Consider the following 26,257-nt stretch of genomic DNA (forward strand, 5'->3'; position numbering starts at 1 on the left):
CACCTCTGCTCGGTATATTTGGGGAGAGCCCTCTCCTTCCTCTGCAGGGATCTGGAGCCGTCCGGCCCCTGCGTGGTTTGGATCAGATCTTCCCAGGGACTCCTGCATTCGGCAGTGAGCCGGCATCCCGGGCACCTTGGCTTGTGCACTCTGCCGTTGGGGCGGTGTGCTGAGCGGGTGCCGCAGAGGGGGCGTCCCAGAGGCCGATCCCAGCGCTGGCTGCGAATGGCTCTCCGACACTGCTGGAAGTCTCCCCTGGTCCTGTGGTGCCTGAGCCGGTGCTAGCTGCCTTGGGCAGCATCTCCCCTTCCCCAGGCAGGATGGGGTTACAGCGAATGGCGCTGCCCTCTCTGATCCACCCTTCTCTGGAAATGGGAAGGGGAGGCTGGCCTTGGTTCCCTCCACAGAGCTAGACAGTTCCTCCAGCTGCCAGGCTTCCACTCCGACAGCTGTAGGGGAGAGGGGAAGGTGCCTGCTGCTGCTGCTGCGCTCCGGGACTGGATCAGCCCCACAATCCACGCCCCGCAGATTGGAGTCCCGGCGACCAGCCTCAGCAAAAGGAACTGTGTTGCCGAAGCCCCCTCTGTGTGGGAGTAGCTGGAGACCCTGGTGGGGGCAGCAGGGCGACAGTGAGGAGTCTCTGAGCTTTCAGGCGCCGTTTGCTGGCTGCAGCGATCGCTGGGTGTATTGGACCGATCCGTACAGCCCAGCCTGGACCCCCCACTTTTGGATGTGGGGGGGCAACTTCTCCAAGGCGTCGTGGGGGCCTGCTGGCTCCCAGCCCTTGGCCTGCTGCCTCTGACTTCAAAGCTGACGCAGCCACAACCTTCTGGTCTGAATTAAGCCCAGCTGTGCGGAGCTGCATTCTTTGGGGCTGGCTCCTGCTCCCCCTCCACCCCCCTGTCGGCAGCACATTCCACCGCCCGCTCCGGAAGCCCCGGAGCTGCCCTGTCCTGACAGCTGCGCCGCATCTGCCTGCTGTGGAGCCCGGTGACCCAGCTGCCCCGAAGGAAGCAAGAGCGACAAACAGCCCCCCACCGGGTCCTGTCCCCACACGGCCAGCCAGCCCGTAGGCCAGGTGAGGCCAGGGTCTGTGCCCTCCGGGGCTGGGGGGTCTCTAACTCTGCCCTAGCCCCCCCCGGGGGCGTGAGGCTTCCATGGGGCTTGCCGGCGCCTGCTGCCTGCTGCCGCTCTGCCTGCTTGTGGGGCTGCTGACCCCCAGCCCAGGGCAGCCCCCACCGGAGTTGACGGATGACGAGATTGAGGAGTTCTTGCAGGGCTTCCTGCGGGAGGTCAGCCCCGAGGGCGAGGAGGAAGCCGGGGGGAGGGGGCTGGAGGAGCCCCCCGAGCCACAAGGGAGGCTGAAGCCTGCAGGGAAGGACAAGGCAGCCAAGGCCCCCACGGAGGTGGAAGAAGGTAAGTGTTCTGAGAGCAACCTGGGCATAGAGGGCCCGATCCTGCCCCACCCCACCCTCTTTGGTCCAATTCTGCCTGGCTACCTTGGGGCCTGATCCTGCCCCACCTACCCCCCTTGGGCCTAACTCTGCCTGGTCCCAATCCGGCCCTGCCCAGCCCCCTCGAGACTCCATTTCCTACGTCCACTCTGCACAGGTGTGACTGGCACCCAGGAGCTTGGCAGGGGGAACTGGGCCTGAAGAGACTTGCTTGCAGCTACCTAGGGCCAGCAGAGGGGCTCTGCTGACTGCGACGTGCAGCTTGGGATGTGGGGTTCCTGCTGCCTGGCTCGTGCTGGGTGCCCCTGGGGAGAGGGGGAGTGGGAGAGCGGAGCAGCCAGCACCCCTTGCCGTGCTGGGCTTCCCAAAATGCCTTGGGAGCTGCCACCCCTTCCCCTCGACCCAGGCCGGTCAGCGCTACCGGGGGTTCCCAGCTGTGGGTGACAGGCTGGAGACTGGACCACAGGGCTCGCCAGCCTGGGTCAGAGCCGGGTCCACCCAGCCCAGGGTCCGGTCTCTGACGGCGGCATCCCTGGATGCTGCGGGAACCCTGCTGTGATGGGACACCCCGGCCGTCAAAGGTGGGTGTGGACTGTCCCTTCCCAAGGAGCGACGGGGGCTGGTATTTGGCTCTCGCCTGACAGAGATGTCTGGAGATCAGCATCTGGTCGGTGGTGTCCTCCCAGCAAACCAGCCTGTTAGTGCCTGGGGCAGTGTGCTCAGCATCCCTGAGGCAAAGCCAGGGGGCAGCCACGGTGGAGTCTGTGCCCCCTGGGGCAGATCTCCCCCTCTCCCCCCATGTAGATCCCAGGGCACACTCACCCTCTCCCCCACCTGTCACAGTTACAAGAGAGCAAACCCCTGTATGGACACTGTCTATTCATCCCCTCCCCCCGCAATCCCAGCTTCCCCCTGCACTGCATGAGCTGAGCTGCTCCCCCCCTCCCCTGTGCCGATGGCCCAGGTAAGGAGCAGGGCTGCAGGGGGGCTAGTCCATGCTGTCCCTGTTAGAGGGGTCGATGGAGGGTCTGGCCCCTAGGGCTGAGAATCCAGCCCCACCTCCCCCCAAGTGTTAGCGCAGAGGGTGATATGGGAAGCTGATATCCCAGTGTCCCCCTCCAGACAGCCACAGGGGGCACAGGTGAGGCGGTTACCCTCGCACCAGGGCTGTCTCTGGGACCAGCTTACAGGTGGGGCAGTCAGATGGTCACAAGAGTGATCCCAGGCCAGGCTCCAAAATGTCCCCACTGAGCTGCCTCTAGGGGAGAGCCCAGGGCAGGAGGGGAGCCAGGCCCACACCCCCAAAAATCAGAAGCCCAGAAAGCATGGGCTTGGCGGAACAATAAACGCGACTGGGTACTGTCTTTGGGGGAAGTGCCCCCGCGTGTGTGTCTGGTGGATGCATGATGTGTGTGTTCATGTGGTTCCGTCCATGTTTGTGTGTGTGCACGTGGTTCCCTTGATGCATGTGTTCGTGTGCCTGCCTGCTTCCACTCTCAGCCTTAACACAGCTCTGCCGTGCAGCTTTCCTGGAGGCTGGCAGGAGGCGCCCTTAGCCTTTCCCAACCCTCAGCCGCCCTGCCCCATGGCGTCCCCCCTCCATGCTGACCTACAGCAGCAGCTCACTGGGTGATAGCAGTGTGAACCCTGCCGCATGGGGTGTGTGACTGAGAACTAGAACATTTAGAGTTTTCAGTGGAAAAAAATCAACCTCCCAAATATTTTGATTCGAAAATGGGAGCCCACCTATTCCCCTGCAACCCCTCCTGCTCATGGGACTTGTCATTTGGGTGCAGTGTCCTCCCATTGGCTGCTGTAGGCCCAGCTCCCTGGTCTGGCTACATCTCCCATGATGGACAACAGGTTCCCCTTTTGGGGAGGGGCTTGGAAGGAGTGCGGCTGCGGAGCATCATGGGAGACGAAGTCCCCTGGGGAGCGTGGTGCATCGAGGAGAAGAGGGGAGCGAGGCAACTCAACTGCATCTCCCATGGGGCATTGCAGGATCCAAATATTGCAGGTTTCGGGCATTGGTTTTTGCACTGAAATCCCCCCACAGGAAAGAGAAGCTTTTTGCAACAACAACAACAACAACAACAAAACTGGTTTAGTGGAAAAGCCAAATTTCTATATGGTCTTGATGGAAAACTTTCAGCTGGCCCCTAGCTCCATTCTCTCTCCCTCCTGTGTCCTGAGGAGGCTGTATCATCCCTGGGCTCTATGGGGGCTGGTGCCTTTGCCAGGGCTTCCCCCAGGTTGTGAGCAGGCCTCAGAGCACAGTGGGCAGCTGGGTTCACTTCCCCCTGCTCCCAGTCCCCATGGCGGGGTGGAAGAGCCGTATGGATCGGGTGTCGAGTGATGGGGCAGAAAGGGGAATCCTGCACGGGAGAGCTTTGTGCTGCCATCCTTACCAGTGCCGTGTGCTGGGTCTGAGCTGACGGGCATTGCAGAGACTTGGGAAGAGCCCAGGGCTGGGATAGCAGGGGGTTGTAGGTCAGGATTGAAGGGCATGGAAGAACTGGGCGGGGAAAAGGGATAGCCGTGCACATGCTGTCTCTCACCAGTGCTCCCGATCGCACAAGCCCCTGACAGCACGGCCCCTCTGGGCTTTGGAAGTGGGCCGCCCGCTCCATCCCGTCAGCTTTTCCAGGCCGAGGCCTGCAGAGCGGGGTTTGGCTGCTGGCCCAGCCCTCGGGCGAGGTTTCCCTGCTCGGCGGCTGCTGGTGCACAGTCTGGACCCTGGCGGGGGCTCGCTCTGTTTTGCTCAGCCTGTGGGGCTGCGCCAGCTTCTCCAAGGAGGGAGGCCGTGCTCCCCGAGCAGGACAGGAAGGCTTGTCTGAGACAGCCCTAATGGTCTGTCACCCAGGGGCAGGGCCCTGGGTTAGGGTAGGTGGCTGGAGGAGGTGTGAGCTGGGGGCCGTTCATCACAGGGAGCTGTTAACTCGGGAATCCAGCGATGGCACACTGCTCTCCTTGCACATTGTTTTGTCAGAAACCTGCTGCTTGTCTGCTTAGCCATGGCTGCCGAGTGTATCAGCCCCGACCGGGTCGGGTGTGGGGGCATCCAGTCGCTGCCGAGGTTGGGCAGGCAGTGAGGAACTCCAACTCAGCTTGTGCCCAGAATGGGGCTTCACCCAGAGGCCCAGGGGATGAGGGAGCGAGGAGGAGGAAGGAGCCCTGTATCCTCTGCACGGGGGACTCGTTCCTCCCTGCAGCCTGCCCTGGGCATGTCAGTTCAGCGGGGCCATGTGAGTGTCACACTCCTGGGAGGCGCTGGACAGACAGCGGGCACTCAGGGCGGTGGAGACATTCTGCCCCGTTCCCCCAGGAGCGGGAGTGGCTATAAATCCCAGCCCAGAATTGGGCCCTCTCTGCTCACACACCAGAGGACATGGGAACGCTGTTGCTCAGAGCTTTGGAATGAGCCTGTGGCTGCCGTGGGGCGACGGGGCCGTTACTCAGCAGCCTCCTCTCCTTCCTGTCAGCCACTGAGTCATGGAGCGAGGCCTCCATGTCTGGCTGGAGCTCGCTGGAGCCCTGGGCCGGGGAGATCTCAGAGCCCCCACCCTGACCATATGCCTGAAGAGCACCTGCCTCCTGGAGTGCCCCCTGCATCACACGCCAGTCCACGAGGGGCCTCCGGGCAAGGGCACTAACAGAGCCAGATACCCATGCTTCCCACTCCCCCTTCAGCTGTTCCCTATTCCCCTGCCTCCATGTCCAGCTGACTGTGCACCAAGGTCCTAGCTTCTGTCCTGGGTCCCATCCTGGGGTCAGTTCAGTGGGGTTGGAGCTGGGCAATTATGCCAAGGCATTTCCTGCTCATCTCCCCATCTCTTTGGCGCTGGCTTCCTGCCTGTCCTGGGGAGCATGGATTGTTCCCAGAAGGGGGAGAGATGATCTGTGACTGCTGGAGAACATTCCCAGAAAGCAAACCTCATATTCATAACCGTGGGAATTCGCTGGGGCAGCTGATTGCTCTCGCCCCATCAGGGTGTAGAAACAATTCTCAGGACCATGGTCTCCAATCAGTAGAACGGGAGGTTTGAACCCCCCGCCCCTTCCCGCCCCCCCGCCCCACGCTGCTTGCTGAGTAAGTGAGCGGCCGAGTGTGACGCACGCAAAGAACCCGGCTAATCGTTCCAATGGGTGCCCTCTCGGTTTGCAGACACGCTGCGGCCGGATTCGCTGGCTGAATGACCAGCACGATAGGGTGGGCACGTTGCAGGGTTGGCACGCTGCAGGGCTGGCACTACCAATGCCGACTATTCACAGCTTATGAGCCTGGCTCCAAACAGCGGGAGATTTAAAAATTCTAAATGCTGGGCTGCTTCTGCGTGGAAGTGGTGGAGAATGTGGGCAGGGCAGCCTAGGTCATTGTGTAGGAAATAGAAGGAACCCAAGGGAGCTGCTCGGACACAGAGGCTGTGGACTATGGTGCTGGCAAGGCTGGGTGCCCACTGGGCCGTGGGCATCAGAAATCCCCAGTGGGTATTGTTTAATGTCCTGCTGAAAGGCAGGGGAAGAGACAGGCCCCAACAGAGTGTGGCTGCCTTCATGTGTGGAATGACAATGACTCCCTGGGGCCCAGCTGGGTGGGGGCAGGTGGCCCCACAGACCCAATAGGGAGAGGCCTGGGGCCCAGCTGGTTGGGTGGGGGCCAGAGACCGGCCTGGGACTGACTCTTTCCTTTTATACAGGGACAACTGTGAAGGTTAAAGAGAAACCTAAGAAAGGGAAAAAGGAGAGGCCTCCCAAGCCCACCAAGAAGCCCAGGGAGAAGCAGCCAAAGGCCACCAAGAAGCCCAAGGAGAAGCAGCCAAAGACCACCAAGAAGCCCAAGGACAAGGACCCAAAGGCCACCAAGAAGCCCAAGGAGAAGCAGCCAAAGGCCACCAAGAAGCCCAAGGAGAAGCCTCCCAAAGCCACCAAGAAGCCATCTGTCGGAAAGAGGCCCAAGATACCAACCCCCACCCAGCCCTACGAGGAAGAGGAGAGGTACCGGCAACCCGAGAGACCTCTGATCCCCCCGCCAGCCGAAAAGGATTATGACCTGCCCGAGACTCCCAGAATCGCCTCACCCTATGACGAGGAAGAGGAGAGGTCCCGGACCTATGGGGAACAGGACAAAGGTAAGTGCTACTGATTGGCTGATCAGGTTGCCAGTCATTCAGCACGAGGCGCCCACCCGCCCCGCACTCCTCCCCGCCTGGTCCCATTGTCCTCCGCCTCCCCAGAACCTCCCAACCTCAAGGGCAACCCCCCAATTCCTACACATGACAGGCTCCTCCCCCTTTAGCATGAAAGGACATGACCAAGGAGTTACCAATCCGTGAGCATCACTAAACATGCTGCATGGCCAATCTGAGTGGTGGCTTCTCCCTGGAGAACGCCTCATGGACATCAGAACAGTGTCTGGGGTGACAGCTTCCTGCTTGGTAGCATCAATGTCCCTTGGAGTAGAAACAGGGCCAGGAGGCTCTCGGGTGCCGTCACTGCCTCTGGCTGTGTCGCGGCTCGGGATTTCCAGGAGGCAGCAGTGTTGTGGAACTTGTGCCTCAAGACTGGGTTATGAGTCTTTTCTGGGGCATGTTCGGTGCTGTTTCTCTCCACTGAGGCAGCGGGCCAGGTGCAGTCACTCCAGGGCTCCCCCAGTTGGCTTGGTCGTCCCGCACTAAGATTTTCTTACCCAGCCTGACCGCCTAGCCACAAATAATCACATCCACCTGATTCTTATGAACATCCAGTTTAACCAGTCCAGGCGAGACCCTAAATTACCTCCCATAAACAACATTGCTGGCATCTGATTTGCAATCGCATGGGCTTCGTTGCTATAGGCCAAGAAAAAATTGCAATATTGTGTGGTAAGCCAGTTTTATCGGGGGGTCCTAGTCTAGATCGCTTGCTTGAATGTCTGCAGGAACATTTCTGCCAGGACGGTGAGGAGCTGAGGTGCCATGTTTGATACCATTTATCTCGACAAACAATTGGACATCTTTGGATGTGAATTAGGTTCCGTTGTCACCATCTGCTCAGAAACTCCCGTCCCTGAAAAGCCGACTCCTAACCCTCTGCGCTGACCTAGTGGAATGCACACAGAATGCTGCAAGTCGGTTAGGTTGGGCACCTACGGCAATATATGGCCCTGAAAACGGTCCAGTATGGAGCACGTTTAGGCATGTGTTGCGTTTGCTGACAATTTTGACGCTTGTTCTGGCATTTCCTCCATTGTGTATCAATCCCTGGCCACCACCCGGGACTCTTGGCCAGACTTTGCCTTTTTGAAATTCCCAAATAGTCTTTGTCTAATTCTTGGAATACGTGGGCCCTGAGCCCCATAGGAATAACCACATTCGCAACCTTGATATACACGTAATGGTTCTTTGTGAGCAAAGAAAGATGGACACAGCTGTCCGGGCATATTACTCCATCCACTCCTCGAAATGTCCTGCTCTTTCACCAGCACTGGGTCATTGTTAGGGTTTCATTGGCCATGGCAAGGGTGCCACATAGAACATATCTACTTGGCTTTGGTGCCACTTCCGTGTGCCAGCTTACCTGCCAATTTCCAGCGGGCCAGCGTGTCAAACAATCTGCATTCGCATGTCGGTTGGCCCTTTTGAACATCACCCCTCTCTGTAACCATGCTGGAGTCATTGCTGGGCCTCCTTTAAAACCGAAAGCAGCGGTTGGTGAACCGTTGCCCACCCAGGGATTGGTGACAGTTTTTAACTCCACTCGGAGCCTCTCGCTCACTTCAAGTACAGCTCTCTTCCCTTTTGCCAAGAGATCTAAGGCAGTGTGATCTTCCACCCCTTGTGAAATGACTGCTCCAGTTCCATAACGTGAGGTGGCACAAGCTATCTTCATAAGCAAAGGGGCGCTGTAGTTGGTAAGGACCCTTCCCGATCCTGGAAGCTTCTTGACTTCATCAAGAACCGTGGCTCACTGTAGACCAGTGGTTTTCAAACTTTTTTTCCAGCGACCCAGTTGAAGAAAATTGTTGATGCCCGCGACCCAACAGAGCTGGAGATAAGGGGTTTGGGGTGTGGGAGGGCAGAAGGTTGGGGTGCGGGGATGAGGGTTGAGGGGTGGGGCTGGGAATGAGGGGTTCAGGGTGTGGAAGGAGGCTCTTGGCTGGGGAAGGGGGTTGGGGTGCAGGAGGGGGTCAGGGCTCTGGGCTGTGGGTGCAGGCTCTGGGGGTGGGGCCGGGGATGAGGGGTTTGAGGTGCAGGAGGGGGCTCCAGGTTTGTGGGGGAGGGTACTGGGCTGGGGCAGAGGGTTGGGGCACAGGGTTGGGGCATGAGCTTACCTCCAGCGGCTCCGGTCACTGGCGAAGCCAGGGTGCAGAGGCAGGCTACCCGCCTGTCCTGGCACCACAGACTGCGCTGCGCCCCGGAAGCGACAAGCAGCAGGTCCAGCTCCTAGGCGGAGGTCCGCAGGCTCCGCCCTCCCCCCAGCTCCCATTGGCCAGTTCCCAGCCAATGGGAGTGTGGAGCTGGTGCTCGGGGTGGGGGCAGCGCATGGAGCCCCATGTCCCCCCTGCCTAGGAGCTGGACCTGCTGCTGGCCACTTCCGGGGCGCAGCGCGGTGTCAGAACAGACTACTAGTTTTTACTGGCCGGCTGCCAGGGTCCCTGGGTACTGAGCAAGGTGACCCAGTGCCTTGCATTCTGCGACCCAGTACTGGGTTGCGACCCGAAGTTTGAAAACCACTGCTGTAGACGGACAGGGTGGGTGAGGTCTTTTACTGGACCAACTTCGATTGGTGAGAGAGACGAGCTAATGTCCACTGTGCAACAGCTCATAACCCGGTTGCTGTGTTAAGTAAGATCCGTCAGTAGTAACTGACCATGCCCAGAAAGGAATGTGAGTGGGACACGTGTCGTGGCTGGGATGCTATAAGGACAGCTTCGCCTTGCTCTTGGGATTTGTGCAGCTCATCTTTGTCCATGGAATGGCCGCCGTATGCAACTGAATCTTGGAAAAAATCCCATTTCTCCTTGTTTGCCCCAAGCCCACATTCAGACTCACAGCGACCTCTGGGAGGTTCTCCGGGTGTTCCTCACCCCTAGCTCTTGTGATCAGTAATGCTGAGCACTGGCAATGCCCTCTAATAGCAGGTCTAGAGCTCGCTCCCAGACAGCAAGTGTGGATGCTATTCCAAACGCCTGCCAGTGATGTTGGAATAAGTCCTTGTGTGTGTTCATCGCGCAGTACTTGTGACAATTTTCAATCTCCATTTGTAGATAGGCTCAGGGTCGGTCGATCTCGGAGAGACGCCTCCTGCCAGCTAATGAGGCAATTATAGCCTGATTTCCAGGCCAGGGATACTGATCTTTATGCAGTACCAGGCAACCTTGAAATCACCACAAATGTGGGCAGCTGTGTTCTTTTTCATAGAATCATAGAATATCAGGGTTGGAAGGGACCTCAGGAGGTCATCTAGTCCAACCCCCTGCTCAAAGCAGGACCAATCCCCAGACAGATTTTTGCCCCCAATCCCTAAATGGCCCCCTCAAGGATTGAACTCACAACCCTGGGTTTAGCAGGCCAATGCTCAAACCACTGAGCTATCCCTCCTCCCCCTTTTTCACTCCATTTGCTCTAGTTGACCTTGGGTATAATTCTGGAGTCCTAAGTGCCCTATGGCAAAATGCACTGGATGACCATTGCAAGATGTAGGAATTGCTCCCTCTTCAGGCACAAGTTTTGCTGGCAGGTGTTTTAAGGTTTTGATGCCCTCCTGAAAGATATCCTCTGCCTTGTCCAAGAGGTTTGTTTTGGGCCAGAGGCCATACAATTTTGTAAATCTGCTGGCATTTTGAAATCAACGGGAATTAGGTGCCTAAACAACTTGGAGGATCTGGACCTTTATGCTCTGCTGCCCACCTGAATCTCTCTCAGCCACTCTGTCAAATAATACCTGACCCTCTCGCTTCACAGCAGAGAGGTTTAACAGGTGCTGTACACACTTGTATGTTACGTTCAGTGTAATAATCACCAGGGGAGTGAGGACTTCCCCATGTATGTTTTTAGTAGCACCAAGTTTTCTGCAAAGTCCCCTCTTTAAAGAGCCTCAGATTATCCGACACAGACATGGCAGACCCAGTATCCAGCTCCATTTGACGTCTTGCTCCGTCTGGTGTAAAGAAATCCCACGGACCCTTTATTGTTACACAAACTGTTGGAGAGATGGAATTGGAATTGGAAAACGTTCATAAAAGGGCAACAAAAATGATTAGGGGTATGGAACGGCTTCCGTATGAGGAGAGATTAATAAGACTGGGACTTTTCAGCTTGGAAACTAAGGGGGGATATGAGAGAGGTCTATAAAATCATGACTGGTGTGGAGATAGTAAATAAGGACGTGTTATTTACTCCTTCTCGTAACACAAGAACTAGGGGTCACCAAATGAAATTAATAGGCAGCAGGTTTAAAACGAACAAAAGGAAGTATTTCTTCATACAACACACAGTCAACTTGTGGAACTCCTTGCCAGAGGATGTTGTGAAGGCCAAGATATAACAGGCTTCAAGAAAGATAAGTTCATGGAGGATAGGTCCATCAATGGCTATTAGCCAGGATGGGCAAGGATGGTGTCCCTAGCCTCTGTCTGCCAGAAGCTGGGAATGGGTGACAGGGGATGGATCACTTGATGATTCCCTGTTCTGTTCATTCCCTCTGGGGCACTTGGCATTGGCCATTGTCGGTAGACAGGATACTGGGCTGGTTGGACCTTTGGTCTGACCCAGTATGGCTGCTCTTATGTTCTTATGCCCCAGCATTCTCCGTGGACTCCACGCCGTCCCTGGCGAGCTGACGAAAGCCCCCGGGCTTGTCCTTGTGAGATGGTGGTTGTGCGTTTTGCACATCACCTGTCTGCGCCCCAGTTTGTTGCAGCTTCTGCAGGGTTTGTCTGTGAACCAACAGCCTTTTGCACGGCGGGCCGGTTTGCCACAGCAGGAGCATGCAGACAGAGCACTGTCCATTTTGGGCTGACCTCCCATTTATTTGTTGCCCGGATGCTGTTGCAGCTCCCAGGCATTTTTAGCAGCTGTCTCCATCAAGAACACAATTTCTAGTGCACGTTTGAGGGTTAAAGCAGCCTCAGACAATTGCTCCGTCTTGCAAACCGCACAGTAACTGAACACCCCATAGAAACGCTCTCCAAATTGGCAATGCGCTGTTAATGTCTTTGACCCAGCCGCAAATTCGGGAGTTGCTGTTTGGTTCTATTTATAAAAGCGGAAACACTCCGCGGTGCCCAGGGGCTGGGGGGAGGCGACTTGGGAGAATTTCCACAACCTCAGCAAACATCTGCTGAGTAAGAGAAACCTGGAGGGTTGTGCTCCAGGTTATTAACTGTAACCCCCACTGCTGCTGAGTAAAACCACCACTTTAGTCGTCTCACTTGTACCATTAGCTATTCCGTGCTGTTCCACTCAGCCAGAGAGCTGGGCTAGTCCTCTCCAGAGCTGTCAAGGGCATTTTCCCCAAACAGCCAGATATTTTTAAACCCTTTCCCTGCAGGCCCGCCTGGTACCAAGCACTTAGCCCCCCAGGGACTGTCCCCACTGGGTACCGAGCGCCAACCCCCCGGGGACTGTCCCTGCCGGGTACCGAGTGCCAACCCCCTGGGGACCATCCCAGCGGGTGCCAAGCGCCAACCCCCTGGGGACCGTCCCCGCCGGATGCTGAGTCTCTCTCTGCAGAGACAAGGCCATGTGGCTTCCCCAGGCCCTGAGAGCTCCTCCTTCTCCTGGCAGGGGGGTGCTGAGCCCTTTGCCCGGCCTGGACCCCTGCTGTGTGGCTCTCCGTGCAGGGATCGAGAGGGCTGTTCAGTCCCGGCCCCTTGCCTTCCCGCCCCTCCCCAGCCCCCGGCCCAGTGCTCTGAACTCCTGCCCTGTGTTTTCCAGATGGATTTCCCGAGGAGCCGGATGAGTCGCGTTGGGCTGAAGAACAGGAGCCGGGGAGCCACCGGAGTAAGAGCGGTTCAGGGAGGGGGAGGGGGTGGGGGTTGCGGGGTGGACCCGCCCCCCATCGCAGCACTGCCCTGGCACTTTGCATAGGCTTGGCCCCATCTCCCTTGGGCACAGGAGCCTGGAGCAGCTTGGTGAGCTTTGGTGGGAACAGCATGTGCTGCTGAGAGCTGGGGGGGGCAGAGGCGCAGGAGCGAGGGTGACACATGGGCAGCGTGTGGGCCATGCAGCGTGAGGGCAGTGCATGGGCATGGGCGGCTGCAGAGGCCCTGGCGCAGCAGGAAGGTGCCCGGCCCAGAGGACCCCTCCCAGCCAACAGCTTTTGTTCCTAGATGAGTTCCATGAGCCCCCGACGGAGCCATGGGAGCCCAGCAGGGAGGACCGGAGACCGGCGCCCGACCCTGGTGAGCGCTCGCCAGCTGCGTGGGGCCTGCCCTGGCTGTGTGCCCCTCAGTTCCCTGTTCTGAACCCAGAGCGTCCCCGTGGCCTCAGGGAGGGCAGGAGAGTTTCCAGGAGCCCCCAGCCCTGGCATATCCTGTGGGAGCCCTGGGGGGGCCTCTCCTCGGGCCCACGGCCCTGGTGCAGCCTCCCAGATGAGGCTGTAGCAGTGACTGCGCTGCCCTCTCCTGCCCGCAGTTTAGCTCCAGCCTGGCACAGCAGAGAGCAGCCCCTGCCATGTCCCCCCCGGCCTGGCCCCCTGTCGAGCTGGGTCCCAGCACCCTCATGGGCAGCAGCTGGTGACTGTGTCTGTCTTTCTCTGCAGTGCTGACGGAAGAGCCCGAGCCGCCCACGCTGGACTACAACGAGCAGATTGAGCGGGAGGACTACGAGGACTGTACGGGGCTGCTGCTACCTCCCCGTGGCCCCTCCACCCAGACCCTCACTCCCCTCTGGGCCCCGGCCCCATGGGGACAGCCCTGCCCTAGAGCAAGCGCACACCAGAGACCCCCCCACACCAAGAAGAAGGGGCTGGCCTGCGACCCCCCCTGCTCCCCTGGGACGGGGCAGCCTCACCTCCTAGGCCCCAGACCCCCAGCGCTGCACAGCCCCATCCCCTGTGCAGAGCCCGGAGCCCCAGCCCTGGGATCCTGTAAGACGGCTCTTAAACACTTGATACTCCTTGGGCCAAAGTCCTACGGGGCCTGAGCCTCCTGTGCCCAGCATCAGGCCCCCTTTGGACTTGGGATGGGGGTAAGTGATGCCCACGGTGCCAGGCGGGGAGGATCAGGCCCACAGTCCCTGTGCGGGGACGACAACGACCAGGGCTGCTGGCATCCGAGTAAAGCTGCCAGGATCCGGCCTGCTCTGCCCCCTTGACCCCACTCGCAACGGTGAAGGGAGACCCCCCCCGACACTGAGTGCCCCTTCCTGCCCCAGGATTGCCCCGGCTCTCAGACGGCCTGGTAGAAAGGCAGCCCTGCATCTACTGGCCAGGCTGCTGCCCCGTTCTCCCCAGGGGGGCGTTACCCTTCCTCTTGCCAGCTCTTTCCTCCCACTCTGGACACTGTTGTCCCCTCATGCCACATGGGAGCCCCCTGCCCCAATCCTGGGAGAAACTCCCTGGTTAGAGCCTCCGCTCTCCCTCCCGCAGCAGGACAGTGACAAACCTACGTTCCTTCCCCCCAGTCGAATACGTCCGGCGGCAGCAGAAACCCAAGAAACCTGCGAGCAGAAAGAAACCCGAGAAGCCGCCGTTGGAGGTGGAGGAGAAGCCAAGTATGTTTCTTCTGGCCCCGAGTCTTCCCCAGCCAGGGAGGAAGGGGGGTGGGGGACAGGCAGGGGAGAAAACCCCCTGAGTGGGCCACCGCTGGAGGGGTCTGAGGCTGCCCTGCATCGGTGCAGAGGCTGTTGTGTGTACCGGCACCAAACCAGAGGGACTAGGGAGCCACCCCCCTCCCCACACTTTTTAACAAGAGGCACATAAGCACAGAATTCATGTCCTCTGAAGGTTGTTTTTCCCCCGCAGAATAATAGTCTGCTGCGGAGGTGCTGCAATTACACCTTTCGCCCACCAGGGGCTGCTGTGTCACCAGAAGAAAGGGCAGCTGGCTTGGGCAGCCGCAGAGAGGGAGGGGGCACTTTGGCCTTGGGCCCCTCCCCCTTCTACAAAGGTTCCGGTGCCCTGGGTCGTGTGCCCGCTGGTCAGAGAGGTGCCCACTCCTCATGCCCAGCTCCCCATGCAAAGCAGCACCTCCCCACTGCTTGGGTGTCTGGGCCCTTCCCCTGGGGCCCACAGGCTCCGCTGCATGGGGAGCCGCAGGAGCGGTGCCCTTGGGTGACGTGCCCAGGCCCAACTAGACCCTTGGACTCTGCTCCTGCCCCTTAGCCACACATCTGTGACCCACACAGCCTGGGAACCAAGGACCTGCTCTGTGCGGGAGGGGCTGGAGTGCTCAGACACCGTGGTTATTCTGGCCACCTGCAAAGTCCCCAGGGGCTAGTGAAGCAGAGGGGCAATTTAGGGCAGCCCTCAGGTCTGCTCCAGCCACTGTCCCTGAAGTCACCTCAGACACCTCAGACCACAGGCCTAGCGCCCTATAATGCCACAGATCGATGGGGAGGGGCTGTGGGGGTTGGACCACGATCTCTCCTCTGAAAGGCCCCCTGCCTGCCCTGTCGTGGGCCATGCTGTGCTGCGGGCAGCCGAACATTAGCCCTCAGAGGGTCTGTCCTGGGCTAAGTCCCCCCAGCCCTGGCGGCTCTCCCCCGCCGGCACCTGGCTGTACCCGCCTCCCTGGGGCTCACTCGGCCTCTCTCCTCCTCCTCCTGCAGAGCCGCCCGTGGAGCCTCCCCCTCCGCCCCCCGAGAGGGACTACGATGAGAAGCTGCCATTGCCACTGCCGGACTACGACGACAGTGAGTGTCGGCCGCCTCAGGACGGGCCACCCGGCCCTCCTGCCCCAGCACCCAGCCTCCTCCCCCACCAGCACTCGGCCTCTGCCCTTCCCCCCAGCACCGTGCCTCCCCCCGCAGCTCTCTGTCCCCCTCTCCCCTGCTTCGGACCCCACAGCTCTCTGCCCCCTTCCCTCCCCGTGCCCTACACCCAGACAACACAGCCCTGGCCCCGTATGATCCTGCTCCCACCCCCGCCATGGCCTGGCCTGCCACCCAGACAGTGCATGCAGGCCCAGGCAGCATGACGGGCCTTAGGCCAGCCGGGGGAGATCTGGCATTTCGCCCCCAGGAGCTAACAGGGGTCCCAGCCCCAGTTAGAACCAGCAGACAGGGGGTCCCCCCCTGGAGGGCCATGACTGGGCAGGGCTGGGGTCTTGCGGGGAGGGCTGCCCAGTGCCCACACGGCCCAGCCTGGGTGCACAGCAGCCCAGCATCACGTCCTGTGGCATCCGGCGGGGCCGATCCCTGGCGTGTTCTCCCCCACTTCCCGCTGCGTTCAGCAGCAGCGGCCCCTCAGCGCATCCCGCTCTCGCCCGCAGTGGAATACGGCCTGCCCCAGCCCAAGAAGTTCCCCAGCAAGAAAGAGGGCGAAGGCGAGATGGAAACAGACGAGGAGCGACTCAAGCCACGTAAGGAGAGGGCTTCCCCCAGTGGGGTAGGGCAGGGCACACAGGGGGAGGGGCCAGACACATGGGGTGGGGCCATGTTAATTGTGGGCGGGGCAAGGAACATGGGGCTGGGCCATGCTAATTGTGGGCGGGGCCAGATATGCTGACCATGCATGCACTCCCCAGGAGACCAAACCCCTGGCCATGTGGGCTCCCTTCTCCCAGGTGGCCTGTGCTGCTGGCTGCCCCCGGCCAGGTGCTGGCCCGTCGGCTACGTGGGGATCCCCAGGGACACAGTTCTCAAGTGGCTGGGGCAGAAGGAACCCACGAGCCTGGTCTAACCCTTCCTTGGCCACATTGGCCTTGACCCTGCCCCTCTCCGCTCCTGGAGCAGGAAAGCCCAAGAAAGGCGGCAGCAGCAAGGAGGAGGAGGAGGTGGAGGTGGACACGGATGACAAGTGGGCGGAGGAGAAAACCAAGGAGCGGAAAGGTGAGTGCGGAGCTGCCTCCCCGAACCATGTCCTCTCCGGAGCAGGGCCGGACGCAGGACCCCCAGCAGGGCTTGGCCCTGCGGCCCCGTACCCAGAATCCCCGGCCCCGTGGCACCGTACCCTGAATCCCTGGCCGGGGCCCGGCCCTGGGGCACCGTACCCAGAATCCCCGGCTGGGGCCCGGCCCCGGGGCACCGTACCCAGAATCCCCGGCCCCGGGGCACCGTACCCTGAATCCCTGGCCGGGGCCCGGCCCTGGGGCACTGTACCCAGAATCCCTGGCTGGTGCCCAGCCCCGCGGCACCGTACCCAGAATCCCCGGCCCCGGGGTACCGTACCCAGAATCCCCGGCTGGGGCCCGGCCCCGGGGCACTGTACCCAGAATCCCCGGCTGGGGCCTGGCCCCGGGGCACCGTACCCAGAATCCCCGGCTGGGGCCCTCTCTCCGGCCTGGCCCTGCATAGGTCATTCCAGGTGCTCTGGCCGTGCCAGCTTGAGTTAGAGAGACGTGCACACAGTTCCCGCCCCCCACCCCCCCGCCTCTCTGCCCTTCCCAGCCGCTTCCCATTCTGCTGCTCTGGCCCTGCTCAGCTGCCAAGGGGTGCAGGGCAACAGGCCCCTTTCCCACCTCTTCTCCGTGCCCCTGCCTGGCACCCTCAGTGCCTGCCCGGAGCAGGGGGCCCAGCCCCGGCCCCAGCATCCTCCCCTGCCTCTCACTAACCCCCCGCCCCACCCACCTGCAGGGAAGCCGAAGAAGCCGGGCGGGAAGAAGTGGGAGACAGATGAGGACGAATGGACGCCCCCGGAGGAGAAAACAAGTGAGTGACCCCCGGGCTGCGCCAGCCGGGGGGCAGAGCCACATTCCCCATTTGGAGAGCAGGGGGCAGGAATGATGATGGGGCAGGAAGGCGAGTGAGGCCGGTTGGCCCCGGGCTGGTTGATGCAGAAACTGGCACGGCTGGGTTGGTGCCCACACTGGGCCCGAGGGCCCCGGCAGGGGCCACGCCAGCTGCCAGGGGCAGAGAGCAGGGAGAAGTCCCCCAACCGCTCCGCCACCAGCAGCGGGCACAGCAGGGTCGCTCCCGGGCAGGGGGCAGCTGGGTTTGCGGTCGTGGCCCTGAGCCGGGGAATGAGGGGGCCGGAGGGAGCTGGGCTAGCGAGGGCCTCCCCCGTCACGCGGGCGCTGCCCTCCCTGCCTTGCAGAGTGCCCCCCCATCGGGATGGAGTCCCACCGCATCGAGGACGACCAGATCCTGGCCTCGTCCATGCTGCGGCACGGCCTGGGAGCTCAGCGCGGTCGGCTCAACATGCAGGTAGGAGCAGCCCCATCCCCTGCCAGACCCCCCCAGACCGGGGTTGCCCCTACCTGCCACTGGCCTGAGGGCAGACCCTGCCCTCTCCCCTCTCCCTTTGCCCACCCCTCAGGCCGGCTCCAACGAGGACGATTTCTTTGACGGCGCCTGGTGCGCGGAGGACGACACCCGGGCTCACTGGATTGAGGTGGACACCAGGAGAACCACGAAATTCACAGGGGTCATCACACAGGGCCGGGACTCCCAGATCCAGTAAGTATGGGCTGGGGGGTGGGTGTCCCAGATCCAGTACGTACGGGCCAGGCTAGGGCTGCCAACTGTCTAATCACACAAACCCAAACACTCTTGCCCTGCCCCTTCCCCGAGGCCCCGCCCCACTCACTCCATCCCCCCTCTCGCAGTCACTCGCTCTCCCCCACCCTCACTCACTTTCACCGGGCTGGGACAGGGGGTTGGGGTGTGGGAGAGGGCTGAGCCTGGGGTGCAGGATCTGGGAGGGAGTTCAGGTGCAGGAGGGGGCTCAGGGCTGGGACAGGGGGTTGGGATGCGGGAGGGGTGCAGGATCTGGGAGGGAGTTTGGGTGCAGGAGTGTGTGTGGGGTGCAGGCTCCAGCCGGGCGGCGCTTACCTCAGGCGGCTCCTGGGCCTAGGACTCGTGCTGCCTGGCTGTGTCCTGAGGCCGAGATCCCTGTGCCTCCCTCCCCCCAGACTCCCTGCCCCCGGCTGTGTCCTGAGGCCGAGATCCCTGTGCCTCCCTCCCCCGAGACTCCCTGCCCCTGACTGTGTCCTGAGGCCGAGATCCCTGTGCCTCCCTCCCCACAGACTCCCTGCCCCCGGCTGTGTCCTGAGGCTGAGATCCCTGTGCCTCCCTCCACCCAGATTCCCTGCCCCCGGCTGTGTCCTGAGGCCGAGATCCCTATGCCTCCCTCCCCCGAGACTCCCTGCCCCCGGCTGTGGCTGCCCCTGGGTGCTGAGTCCCCCCCATGCTCTTGTCTCCCCAGTGATGATTTTGTCACCGCCTTCTACGTGGGCTTCAGCAACGACAGCCAGAACTGGGTCATGTACTCCAATGGCTACGAGGAGATGGTACGGGCCCTGCCCCCCGGCACCCTGCTGGGGGCTCCCATCCACCCCCCAGCCCTGCCCCCAAACCGGCCGCACCCCGCCCAGGCGGCCTCCGCCGTATCTGGGGCACAGCAGCTGTAACTCCGGCGCATGCCTCAGGCCTGGGGCTGGGGGTCAAAATTGAGGGGCACTGGCAGAGCTGGGGGGAGCATCCCAGGGCTGGGGGTTGGGATTGTGGGGCACTGGCAGAGCTGGGGGGAGCATCCCAGGGCTGGGGGTTGGGATTGTGGGGCACTGGCAGAGCTGTGGGGAGCATCCCAGGGCTGGGGGTTGGGATTGTGGGGCACTGGCAGAGCTGGGGGGAGCATCCCAGGGCTGGGACTGTGGGTCAGGATTGAGGGGCACTGACAGAGCATGGTGGGGGGTAGGGTTGCCTGGTACCTGCCTCCTTTGCCTGCCGTCAGGGGCAGTGTGTCCTGGTGCCACACCTGACGCTGCCTATTGGGCCTCTCCCTGCAGCTCTTCCATGGCAATGTGGACAGGGACACGCCGGTGCTGACCGAGTTCCCGGAGCCCGTGGTCGCGCGCTTCATCCGGGTGTACCCGCAGATCTGGAACGGGAGCCTGTGCATGCGGCTGGAGGTGCTGGGCTGCCCCCTCTCCAGTAAGAGACGGGAGCAAACGCACCCACCGGGGCCTGACGCTGCTGCAGCCGCGGGCGGGAGGCGGCTCTGGGGAGCTGAGCGGGGCCTGGGCGCTGGGGCAGGAGGGACGGGACGGCAGCGGCAGAACAGGCCTGAGAGCCCTGCATGGGCAGGCTGGGCCAGGCTGCTGCTGGGGGGCTCTGGGGCCTGCAGCTCCTCATCCCCCACGGTTGCAGTGACTCTGGGGATCTGGAGCAGCACTGGGATGGTCCTGCCCAGGAGCCGGCCCTGTGCTGGCTGAGCCCACCTGGCGCCCCAGAGGACAGGGGGCAGGTCCCACACCAGCGTCCTTGGCAGTGCCAGCGCGCTGAGCTCACCAACTGGCTGGGGCAGCTCACTACGAGGGGCTCTGGGCCGAGCCCTCTGGGGCTCTCCACCGCAAAACCAGCCTGAGAGGCTCCTGCATGGCACGGCCCCTCCCAGGCACCAGGGTCCCTCCCTCTGCCTCCTGGCTCCCCGGGTCACGGCTTTGTGTCTGACCAGCGGCTCTGCCCCCTCCTCAGCCATCAGCAGCTATTACAGCCAACAGAACGAGGTGACGTCCACCGACAACCTGGACTTCCGCCACCACAGCTACAAGGACATGAGGCAGGTGCGTGTGCGACCCCCTCCTTGGAGACGGGGGGGAGGGGCGTTCACCCCCCTGGCGTGGCATTCAGAGCCATTCGGAGCTCGCTGCGCTGGCTCTGTCTCTCTGCCTGCTGCTGGTCTCGCAGAGCAGTGCCCAGCTCCTGGGGTATTTCCAGGGAACCCCCTGCCCCCTCTGGGGGGTTAGCGCTGCCCTGGCCTCCTGCCGCATTGGCTAGGGCAAGTGCCTCCTATCTGCAGCATTTCCCAGTGCTCCAGCCAGCCCCGTGTCCCTGGCATCTCGGCCCCCTCCCCGCAGAGTCATTGCCAGGGACTGGCTCCCCCATGTTCAGCGTGATCCTGACAGCGAGGATTGACCCTGGTTCCTCTCCCGCCCCAGCTCTGCTCACAGCCAGTAGTGGCACATCGATGCCGGGGGCCAGAGCTGCCTGGCGCCCGTCCGGGTGACATCAGCCGATTCCATGAGCCTCTTGGGGCGCCCGCTGCCCGCCCCGCTTTGTGTCCCACTGACAGCGGCTCCCCGACCTTTATTCTCCTTGTGGGAGAGCAATACAGCCCCCCCTGCCCCCCATTGCCTTGCTGGTGGCATGGACTCCCCACCCAGGGCCCCTCCATCCCCGCCCTGGTGCCACCCAAGGTGGGCAGGTGGGGTGGGCAGGCCTGGCCCCCTCATGCCTCCCTGCTCCCTGCAGCTCATGAAGGTGGTGAACGAAGAGTGTCCCAGCATCACGCGCATCTACAACATCGGCAAGAGCTCCCGCGGCCTGAAGATCTACGCCATGGAGATCTCGGACAAGCCGGGGGAGCATGAGCTTGGTGAGGCAGGGCCTGGGCTGCGGGATGGGCAATGGGGCAGGGGCAGCAGGCAGACCCCTCTCATGTTAGCCGCCTCTGGCCTTGGGATTTCAGCGCAGCAAAGCACCAGGCTGCTGTATGGCGAGGGGCCAGGAGCTGGTGGCACCGGGCTCTTGGGCGTGTTGCCCTGCCAGCTCCCAGCCTGCCCCACACAGGAATCGGAGGGCGTCTCTCCCTGCGTGGGAAGGAGCTCCTGGTGGGGTGGGATGCTGCCTGTGTTTTCCCAGCCCACTGTTCCCCTGAACCTGGTGTGCGGTGCCAGTTTCTGCGGGCACCCTGGGCTGGAGGGCATCACCGTGACCCCGCGCCCTCTCCCCGCAGGGGAGCCTGAATTCCGCTACACGGCCGGGCTGCACGGCAATGAGGTGCTGGGCCGCGAGCTTCTGCTGCTGTTGATGCAGTTCCTGTGCAAGGAGTACCAGGACGGGAACCCACGTGTGCGCAGCCTGGTGACAGAGACCCGCATCCACCTCGTGCCCTCCCTCAACCCTGACGGCTACGAGATCGCCAGCCAGGCGGTGAGAGCTCCCCCGTGCCTGCCTGCGCTGCCCCTTGGCATGTCACGAGCATGGCCCAGTTACCAGCCGTGCTCGGCCTGGCTCTGTGCAGGGACTTGGGCATGGGGGGGACCCTGCTGGGGGCAGAAAGTGGGGGGGAGGGGACCTGATGCTGTGAGGGAATGGGGCAGAGGAAGCCACATCAGTGTCTGTCAGCTCCATTGTGCCCAGCCCTTGGGGCATGGCCGTGGGGGGGGGGGGAATAGGCTGGGCTGGGCTGGTGCCAGCTGCCAGAGGCCTGCTGCTGAGTGGGTCATGCCCCTCCCCGCAGGGCTCCGAGCTGGGTAACTGGGCGCTGGGCCACTGGAACGAGGAAGGCTACGACATCTTCGAGAACTTCCCGGACCTGGCCAGCGTGCTGTGGGCAGCCGAGGAGCGGAAGTGGGTCCCACACCGGGTCCCCAACCACCACATCCCCATCCCCGAGCACTACTTGGCCGAAGACGCCCACGTGAGTGCCCGTGTGGGCTCTGGGTGCCCTGGCTCCCGGTCACATGTGCTGCCAGGAGGGTGGGGTGGCTGGGAACCCTGCCTGCAGGGCTAGTGGGGAAGGCAATCGCAGCCTGCAGGCAGGCCGGAGCGGGGCTGCTGGGGGTGATGGCAGGGAACCAAGCTGGCATTTATGGTGGAGCTACTGGGCAGGGTGCCAGCCAATGCCTGGCCACTTCATGGAGTGGGGATTAGCAGGGGAGCAGGTAGGCGTGGGCGCTGGGCAGAGAGGTGCTCTGCCAAGGGCAGGAGGTGGGGGCTTGTGTGCCCACAGGCCCCGGCTCTGTGCCCCCCCCAGGTGGCTGTGGAGGTGCGCGCCATCCTCGCCTGGATGGAGAAGACCCCCTTCGTGCTGGGAGCCAACTTCCACGGCGGGGAGAAGCTGGTGTCATACCCCTACGACATGGCCCGGCCGCCCCGCGAGGGAGAGGGGGCGGCGGCGGCTCGCCCGCTGGACGACTATGAAGATGAGAACCTGGATGCGCAGGAGACCCCCGACCACGCCATCTTCCGTTGGCTGGCCATCGCCTACGCCTCGGCTCACCTCACCATGACCGAGACCTTCCGCGGGGGCTGCCACACCCAGGACATGACCAACGGCATGGGCATCGTCAGCGGCGCCAAGTGGCACCCCCGAGTGGGGAGTGAGTGGAGGCAGGAGGGGGGGGTAACGCTGCAGCAAACACCCGCCAGTCAGAGGTGCTGTGGCGGGTGTGGGGGAGAAACTAGGACAGACAGGGCTCTCTTTGGGGAGGGTGCCAACATCACCCTCAGCCGGGCACACCCCCCAAGGCCCCGTAGTGCTGGCCCCTCCGCTGGGTGCCCCTGCCCCTCAGGCCACTCTCGGGTCACCCCCTCCTGACGTTTTCCAGAGCTTTGTTCGCAAGGCCCCGCATGCTGAGGCTCCCGTCCCCCCACCTGGGGGTTCAGCCTCCATTGCTCCTTGTCGCCCCCCCACCGGGCAGCATGGCCAGGCAGGGATCGCTGAGCTGGTCTCTCCCAGCCCCCCACCCCTGTTCCCACCGCTCTGGCCTGCTTCACCCAGGCCAGGTGCCCCCTCGGCTCAAGGCCACCCGCCCCGAGGCTGGCACCACTGCAGCCAGGCTGCCTGCCCCCGGGACCCTGCTGCCCCCTTAGGAGGGGAACACTCCCCCATGGGCAGGCTCCAGCCCTCCCCTGGCCAGTGCTGATGGCCCGTTCCCACTTCTCTGCCAGGCCTGAACGACTTCAGCTACCTGCACACCAACTGCCTGGAGCTCTCCATCTACCTGGGCTGCGACAAGTTCCCCCACGCCAGCGAGCTGCAGCAGGAGTGGGAGAACAACAAGGAGTCGCTGCTCACCTTCATGGAGCAGGTGACCCCGGGGGAACCAAAGCGGGGGTGTGACGATGCGGTTCTGGCGGGACCCAACTGAGGGTTCCAATTCAGGACAAATTGTTTAAAACAGGGCAGTCACAGCCCAAGGCTGGGGTTTTTCCACCTCTAAGGCAAACCAAACCAGCCAGACAGAGAGGACTTTGGTCTCACCCCACTGGCTAATCACAAGTCACACAAGCAATTCCCTTAGACACTCCAGTTTCCCAGTATCACCACCAGTGCCACTCATCCTGGGGATGAATGGTTATGAAAACCAAAACCCCAATAAAAGAAAAAGGTTCTCTCGATCCCAAAGGATCAAGCCCCAGACCCAGGTCAATATACAAATCAGATCTTACCCACAAATCACACTGTTGCCAATCCTTTAGAATCTAAAATCTAAAGGTTTATTCATAAAAGGAAAAAGGTAGAGATGAGAGCTAGAATTGGTTACATGGAATCAATTACACACAGTGATGGCAAAGTTCTTAGTTCAGGCTTGTAGCAGAGATAGAATAAACTGCAGGTTCAAATCAAGTCTCTGGAGTACATCCCCCCCTGGGATGGGTCATTCAGTCCTTTGTTCAGAGCTTCAGTTTGTAGCAAAGTCCCTCCAGAGGTAAGAAGCAGGATTGAAGACAAGATGGAGATGCGGCATCAGCCTTTTATATTTTTTTCCAGGTGTAAGAACAGCTCTTTGTCCTTACTGTGGAAAATTACAGCAAAATGGAGTCTGGAGTCACATGGGCCAGTCCCTGCATACTTTGCTGAGTTGCAAGGCATATTTGCCTTCTCTCCATGGGTCAATTGTGTAGCTGATGGTCCTTAATGGGCCATCAAGCAGGCTAGGCAGAGCTAACACCAACTTGTGTGGGAAGTCTCCCAGAAGCATAGCATAATTTTGAAATGCAGACAGTATAGAGCCAATACTCATAACTTCAACTACAAAATGATACGTACATAGACACCATAATCATAACCAGCAACCCATAACCTGGTCTTAGACACCTTATATGACCCCCTTTACCTAAGATTTGGTGCCACTACAGGACCTTGGTTGCAACCATGTTCTATATGGTCCCAGATTATATCAATAACGTCAGGGGGCGGGGGGATTGAGGGGGTCCTGCAGCAGCCCCAGTCTAACAGCCTTTCCCCCGGCAGGTGCATCGGGGCATTAAAGGGGTGGTGACAGACCAGCAGGGGGACCCCATCGCTAACGCCACCATCATCGTGGGAGGAATCAACCACAACATGAAAACAGGTACGGCCGCGTCCCACCCCCGCAGCAGGTCCCTGGGCACCCCCAGCGAGCCCCCAGGCACCCCCATGGAGGGTCCCCAGGCACCCAGCCTCCCCAGTCTGCAATGGGTGCTGATCTCCCCCTCCACCGTGGGCACTCAGCCTGTGCCCACCCAGTGCCAAGCGCTGTCCCCTCCCCCTCCACCATGGGCACTCAGCCTGTGCCCACCCAGTGCCAGGCACTGCCCCCACCTCTCCCTGGCCTTACACCAGAGCACAGACCCGGCAGGTATCTTGCAGCAGCTGTAAGTGTCTCCAAGCTGGGCAGCCCCACAGCCAAGGCTGGAGGTGCCCAGCCCTCAGTGGGAGGGGGGCCCTGACTGCGCTGGCCCGGCCCCCTGGCCAGGCTCTGCAAAGGCCAAGGGGGAAGAGGGGGCATCCTCTTCCCAGAAGGGTGCAGACAACCCTGTGAGGTGCTGGGCAACCCCCCCGCCCCTGCCCCGCGAGCTCCGCTCACCCCTCTCCTCTCGTGCCCTTGCAGCCAGCGGCGGGGATTACTGGCGCATCCTGAACCCGGGCGAGTACCGCGTGGTGGCCAGGGCCGAGGGCTACAACCCCAGCGTCAAAACCTGCACTGTCCTGTACGACATCGGTGCCACGCAGTGCAACTTCGTCCTCTCGCGCTCCAACTGGAAACGCATCCGGGAGATCATGGCCATGAACGGGAACCGGCCCATCCGGCGCATCCCGTCTGGGCGGCCCATGACGCCCCAGGAGCGCATGCGGCTCCGCCAGCGGATGCGCCAGCGCATGCGGCTCCGCCAACAGATGCGCCAGCGCATGCTGAACGCCACCACCACCGGCGCCCCCCCCACGCTGGTCCCCACCACCTCCCTCCCCTTCACCTTCAGCAGCACCACCTTCGCCCCCTGGAGCCAGCCGCCGCCCACCGCCGCCACCTGGGAGACCGAGACCTACACTGAGCTGGAGACAGTGACGGAGCTGGTGATGGAGCTGGAGACGGAGGCCGGGGCCTGGGAGGTGGGCACAGGGACTGCGCAGCCCCTGACCACGGCGGAGACCTACACTGTGAACTTTGGCGATTAGGAGGCGCTCCGGTCGCTGCTGCCTAAGGCCTAACCCAGATGCTAGTGCCCGGTGGCCAGCTCCCTGCCCACAGCCAGCCACCCTTTCCTCAGCTGCAGGGACTGTCATCTGCTTCTAGAGCCCCGCGGCTCCAGGCAGCCTGCTGTCAACCCAGTACTCACCCCCACCGGCCTCCTGCTTCCATGCCAGGCTCACCATGCCGCTTTCTAGGAGTCCAGGGGTACGTAGCTGCCCGCAGGGGGCTGGGCATGGGGGTGCCTGACCCTCCTGGGCAGGAAACGACGGGATCCCCTTGAGACTGGGCAGCACCGGCAGCTGGCCAGGCTCAGGGAGCGAGGGAGGGTTGATGCAGGACTCAGCCCTGCACCGCCCAGCAGGGGGAGCTGGGACCCTCTCCAGGGCAGGGCCCAGGAGGCACGGGCAGTGCAGCCCCACGGGCAGCTGGGTTCCTCCACGCAGTTCCTGTTATACGAATAAATCCAGCTACGTCGGTAAAGGTGCCAGCTTTGTCTTCTCTCACCTCGCAGGGGACGCCCTGCGCCAGGGAAGGGGGA

General features: G+C 61.8%; 1 protein-coding gene across 1 annotated transcript; it reads left to right on the forward strand.

Moving 5' to 3' along the window:
- Positions 1-280: 280 nt before the first annotated feature.
- On the forward strand, positions 281-26,214 carry AEBP1 (AE binding protein 1). Its single transcript, XM_045007517.1, has 22 exons — positions 281-1,416; positions 6,152-6,583; positions 12,371-12,436; positions 12,766-12,837; positions 13,197-13,268; positions 14,060-14,149; positions 15,206-15,289; positions 15,868-15,957; positions 16,331-16,426; positions 17,171-17,245; positions 17,631-17,740; positions 17,853-17,992; positions 18,741-18,825; positions 19,324-19,468; positions 20,012-20,100; positions 20,789-20,912; positions 21,273-21,469; positions 21,780-21,959; positions 22,296-22,641; positions 23,213-23,352; positions 24,519-24,618; positions 25,138-26,214. Exons 1-22 carry the CDS (start codon positions 1,158-1,160, stop codon positions 25,701-25,703), a joined length of 3,558 nt encoding a protein of 1,185 aa, XP_044863452.1. The 5' UTR covers positions 281-1,157; the 3' UTR covers positions 25,704-26,214.
- The last annotated feature ends 43 nt before the right edge of the window (positions 26,215-26,257 follow it).

The sequence above is a fragment of the Mauremys mutica genome, chromosome 2 (genome assembly GCF_020497125.1).
Source record: "Mauremys mutica isolate MM-2020 ecotype Southern chromosome 2, ASM2049712v1, whole genome shotgun sequence".
In the NCBI taxonomy this organism is placed as follows: Eukaryota; Metazoa; Chordata; order Testudines; family Geoemydidae; genus Mauremys; species Mauremys mutica.